At 53.7% G+C, this 5,606-nt stretch overlaps 1 protein-coding gene across 2 annotated transcripts in view; it reads left to right on the top strand.

Moving 5' to 3' along the window:
* Positions 1-783: 783 nt before the first annotated feature.
* Itgb5 (integrin subunit beta 5) overlaps positions 784-5,606 on the top strand; it is a 132,442-nt gene continuing 127,619 nt past the window's right edge. For both annotated transcript variants that reach the window (XM_031363728.1, XM_031363727.1), the window contains exon 1: positions 784-1,149. In XM_031363728.1, the coding sequence (XP_031219588.1) occupies positions 1,080-1,149 (70 nt within the window). In that variant the 5' untranslated portion in view covers positions 784-1,079. The remainder of the gene's footprint in view (positions 1,150-5,606) is intronic.

The following is a 5,606-nucleotide window of genomic DNA, read 5'->3' on the forward strand; positions in this document are numbered from 1 at the left end:
TTTCCCCTATGCACTACTGACTTCTGCCAGTGCCACCCAGTCAGAGTTTGGAAGGTGGGCAGAACAAAACTTTTAAGATCCAAATGAATGGCTCAGGTAGTTTTTGCACCCACACTTCCAAGTCCTGACCTTCCAGCTGGTTCTTGACCGGCAAAAGTTAGGCTGCCTTACTTAAATCATTCCTGATTTCTGGACCAAATCTCCTAGCCGTTGCTTCCTCCAGCATATTAACCCCCAGTGGCTCAGTTTGCTCACCTAAACAACGGTAGGGATGTTAGGAGTACTCAAGAAGTGAGTAGAGGAGTACAGACCACTTAGGAAAGGTGCCTGCTCAGCAGGGTGCCCTGGCTTCAGCGGAGCTTCTATGTTCCTCGTGTCCTCCCTTGCCTCTCCCAAGCGTGGTGTCTTGACTGCATATGCCCGCGCTTCTGTCCCATCTCGGGGAGGCCTGGGCTGGCATGAGCTTGTGGCATAACGAAAAGGCTGGGCAGATCCAAGCCTCGTAACTGCCCTCAATCCTGAAGTCAAAACGGAGATTGCTTTGGCCCAAGGAATCTCTGCAGGCCTAATGGAGCGCGCCCTGTCCCCTCCCGTAGATGCCAAGACTCAGGAGGGAGATCCTAACTTAGAAGTTTCGAACCCGCGATCCCCACAAGTGCGTCAGCTGTGCCAGCCACCTGGGCAGCCCAGGACCTAGGCGTGCTGGCAGGTCCCGGCGCAGGGCGGAGCTGGTCCGGCCCGAAGCTCGCCCCGCCCCGTCCCGCCTAGCCGTAAACTGACCGAGTGGCGGCCCGCGGGGAGAGAGGGGAGGAGAAAGCAGAGAAGAGTGGGGGCCGGCGGAGGACGCAGAAGAGAAGGGGCGCCGAGAGCAGACGCGGGGGACTCGGCGACGGTGCGTCCCGAGCGACGACAACTCCGAGTTTCCCAGCCGGCCAGCGAGGAGGATGGTGGCGGCGGGGCGCGGGCCAGCCGGGCCGCGGGCGCCGTGAGCCGGAGCGCAGCGCCCGGCATGCGGCTGCGGTCCCCGGCCTCGGCCCCGCTCCGTCCCCGCCGCGCGCCTCCGCCGAGCGGCGCGCACCATGCCGCGGGTGCCCGCGACCCTCTACGCCTGTCTGCTCGGGCTCTGCGCGCTCGTGCCGCGCCTCGCAGGTAAGCCGCGCTGCCCCGCCGCCCCGCCGCCCCGCCGCCCCGCCGCCCCGCCGCGCGCTCGGCAGCTTCGCCTCGCCCGCGGCCGCTGGCGGGAGCGGAGGGTGCAGTGCACCCCGGGGCGCTCTCAGATGGGTCGGCGGGGCGCGTGCTTCGGATCTGCGTGCGCTGGCCGGTTCCCTCCCGGTCTGAGGAGGAGCTTTCCCTTCCTGTGTAAACAGCGTGCGTCTGGTGGCCGAGCCCGAAGGGCGCTGGGGACTCGGGAGGGAAAGCCTCCCCGCCCGAGGCTGGGGCCCCAGCTCTGCGCTCAGCCTGCACAAAGCGGCCCTTGTGACCCGCGGGGAGTGATGTGGGGGCCCAAGTGCGGCAGCCCGGTCATCCCGGAGATCTGTGGATAACGCAACTTTCTAAGTTTGCTCTAAATTGAAAGTTGTCACCACTCTCTGTAAGTCCGAAATCATGGCCCCACCTGGGACACGGCCATCTGATCCGGTTCTGTACGGTGATTCGCAACCACGGTGTCCCGACTGTGGAAGGGCTGCTGGCGCTGCCTGAGCCGGATGCACTCTGGCGGTGATGCGGGAGCCCCCAGCTACCTGCGTTAAGTTTTCAGACTTGGGAGTGGCAGCAAAGTCTTTAGAGCCGGGTGGTGGTGGCACACGGCTTTACCCTAGCATGGGGGGGGGGGCGGGGGCGGGACAGGAGGATCGAGGTCCGCCCGGTCTACAGAGTCCCTACAAGGAAGGATGATAGTTGGCGCTGGAGCCGCCAAGGACAAGAGCTTGTCCTACCTCCTCCAAACCTACCCACTCAAAGAGGAGTTTCCGAACTTTCTCCTTCCCGTCGGAAGTAATTGTGTATTGATTAAGAGTGCGCTATTCACTTTGAAGCCCGAGGTACTTGTTTGCGGTTCTGAGCCCAGCGGTTGCCTGGTTGCTTGTGGGGAGAACTCTGCTCCCCTACCGCGTCTCATTTACAAGGAGGTTGAGGTTTGCCTCTGAGAGCGAGGAGGGAGTTGAGGAAACAAAAAACGTCGTTCAGGCCCCAGTCCAAACTTAATAGTGTACCAAGGCTGCTTTTATGTGAAAAATAAGTAGATCAGTGGGTTCCACCCTCCCCCCCCCCCCCCCAATCTGGCAACCAGTGTCCATCTTTCGTGTTCCAAAGGGTCCCCGGGGAAACGCAAAGAGATGTAGCTTGAATCACCATCCTCTGGATTTCTTGTCAACTGACCTCACTTCTTTAGGACAGAGTTTTAGTTTGAAGTTATACTCTTTATAGTTTGGTGGAAACTTTCTTATTTGTATGTATGTGATGGTGTTTTTTTAACATTTTTGTCAGAATAAACACTTAGCAACCCCACCTTCGCTTCTGCGTTTCTGTTAGCATTCTGTGAAATTCAACTTTGGAATGGCTCTAGTTTCTTTCCGGTTAGCCATTTGACTCGAATGAAAACTCAAACATTTCCCATTGCAAAAATTTTAATTTTCCCGGAAATCTGTTTTTATCTTATCCCCTGACTCTTCCCAGATCCATCTCCCTACCCTATGAGCCCAACTCTGTCCATATAAAAAAAAGCAGGAATGATGTGCTCCTCAATTTGAGCCTTCTCTACTTAGGAGGAGCTGCACTCTTAAAGAAAGCTTCCCTCCTACCAGTCAACTATTGTCAATTGCTCCACGGCTGGGTCTATTATTATTATTATTATTATTATTATTATTATTGATTATTATTATACCTGGCCTGTAACTCACTATGTAGACCAGGCCGGCCTCGCATTTCCTTTTCATGTGCCTCCCAAATGTCAGTATTAAAGGAGTGCCCCACCCCTCAGGTGTCCTTCAGATTAACAGAGACATTAGTTTTTCATCTGCATGTGATTTCCCCTCTTTGAAAGTTCCAGTGCCTTAGAACAGGCTCTTCATTCCAGACAGGGGCCAAGGAGGGCCTTGTGGCTTTGTCTCTTGTCTCAGGGTGGGAGTGGTGAGCTTAGGCCCAAGGCTGTTTGGTCTTTTGTACCCTATTTTGGAGACTGGGTGGCTTATTTTCAATGCCTTCAGAATTAGTTTTGTCCACTGTGCTGTGATCACAGGCTTGTCTTTTGCCATCCCTTGCTGCCAGCCTCCGGACTGGGCTCCTCCCTTTACTTAGGATGCCAGGTGCTTTGCAAGGTCGGGAGGAATGGCTGGCTCATTTGGGTAATTTGACTTAGCTTCCCAGTGTGGCTGACCTACCTTCATTTCTTCCTCCTCTTTCATTTTTGAAAGATGGGAAGACCCTTCTCCAGTTCATGCCTCGCCTGCTATCGGGGAACATAGTTTGAAAGGAAAATAAAAGTGACCTTGGGGGCTGGAGAGATGGCTCAGTGGTTAAGAGCACTGGTGGCTCTTCCGAAGGTCCTGAGTTCATTTCCCAGCAACCACGTGGTGGCTCACAACCATCTGTAATGGGATCTGACGCCCTCTTCTGGTGTGTCTGAAGACAGCTATAGTGTACTCATATACATAAAATAAATAAACTTTTTAAAAAGTTAACTTGGGAAAGAAATAGTATTGTGAAGTGTGGTGCCCACATGGGGGTTCCTAGGTTTGTCAATGAATCCAGCAAGTAACAGACCTTAAGTTTAAGAGGCTCATTGTAAATAAACCTTTGCTGTGCTGCCCCACCCTTACCCCACCAGGAGTCATCTCCTTAATAATTCCAGGCTAGAACCTGACACACAAGCTCTTCTAAATCCAGGGAAGGGCTGCGCTGGGGAGGCCTCCCATGCCCACTTCCGTTCTAAAACAGAGGGAGGAGTCTGGTCTCGCTCCTGCTCCATGGCTGGAGTCATGTTTGCTGCCGTAGTTTATTATTTTATAAGCAATCAAATGTTCTTTTAGTGAGTGCCCTGCAAATTAGTATGCTCCGAATACCAAGGGCCCTTTGTTGATTTAGAGAATTCGAATTGGCAGCCCGGGGCCTCCTCACCCTGTCCCTGGCCCACCGTGGCTGTAGGCAGATGCGGAGTGGGGTTGGGGTCGGGGCTGCTGGAATTTGGCTGGGTTTGCAGCTCCCTTTAGGTAACCAGGCCCAGACGCTGAAAATGCAAAGGGTGGCCTTGGTTCATAGCTACTGTTTACCTTCTGGGATTTACATTTTAACTTCCCCCCCGCCTTCGTCAGTGGGGGCTTTTCACAGAGGGGATCGATGCAGAAGAGGGCAGGGCCTAATTAGTCCTAATTAGTATTCCTCCCCCGCTTGTTCTCCATGCTTATTTAGCTACTGGGGCAACGAAGAATTAAAATGTCTAAGTAGTTTGGCAAATCGCCTTTTGTGCCTGCCTGCCGCAGTAACAACTTTTTCTTCTTCAGCCCGGTCATGGAAATATTCTAGAAGGTTTTTTTAAAACAAGATCCGCCATGTGGGGGTAATTCCGTAGTTCTTAAATGATAAGGTGGCTTTCAGAGGCTGTGTGCTGCGGGGGCTGAAGGGGTGCTGGGGGTCCCTCACAGGTGTTGGCAGCGAGCTGGGCAAGCGCTTTAGAAGACATAAATATTTTCATTACGATTCATAACACTAGCACAATTACGTTTATGAGGTAGCAATGAAAATAATTTTATGGTTGGGGGTCATCCCAGCATTAGGTGGTGTATTAAAGGGTCGCAGCATTAGGAAGGTTGAGAACCACTGCTTTAAAGGGCCATAGGCACCCATTTGTTGGTCAGGGTTCTTTTTGCTTTGATTGGGTGCAGATTTTGGTCGGCTGGGGGAAGACTCTCTGCTCCAGGGCGGTCGGGCCTACTCACCCAGTAGGCGGAGCCCTGCAGTATGGGGCCAGCCTCACTCAATCCCTTCCGCAGCTTTGCCAGAGTTGTTCCCTGTCCCTGGTAGAGCCTGGACGTGCTTCTGCACCGGACCTTTTAGTTATTCTCACCCCTTACTCAAAAGTAATCCTATTAGAACTCCTCAGATCACATCGCGCTGCCTAGAGCCTTCCGGGCTTCCGTTTCTGCTGGAAACTCCGTGGCCTCCAGCCCTTCTTATCTCTTAACCATTGTCTCCTCATAGACTTTGCATTGTCCTGCGGGAGGTGCATTCTCTTGCCTGGACTGTTTTCCAGGTAGCTGCTGTCGAGCCTGGTCGTGGCGACTCCTGCTCAAGCCCAGGGTCCCCAGCGCTCTCATCCAAAGCGGCCTTCTCTTTCCTAGTAGCTTCTTTCTTGGTCTCCCTCCTTGGCGTTTTTACCCTTACCGCCGTCTCATCATGTTCCTTCTCTTTTCTCGCAATTGCCCCTCCCCCTCCTAGGTCTCACTTTGAAGTCAGGGTCTGTATGGGCAGCTGCTTTTAGGAGGAATCATTCTTGAGGCAGGGAGGCCACATTGCAAGGTGTCAAGATTCGTTGAGCTGGAATCCATGATAAAAGCCGGTTGCTTCAACCTCTGAACTGTGTGTGCTGGGGAGGGTAGGCGATGCGCTCA

The sequence above is a fragment of the Mastomys coucha genome, unplaced genomic scaffold, assembly GCF_008632895.1.
Source record: "Mastomys coucha isolate ucsf_1 unplaced genomic scaffold, UCSF_Mcou_1 pScaffold12, whole genome shotgun sequence".
In the NCBI taxonomy this organism is placed as follows: Eukaryota; Metazoa; Chordata; class Mammalia; order Rodentia; family Muridae; genus Mastomys; species Mastomys coucha.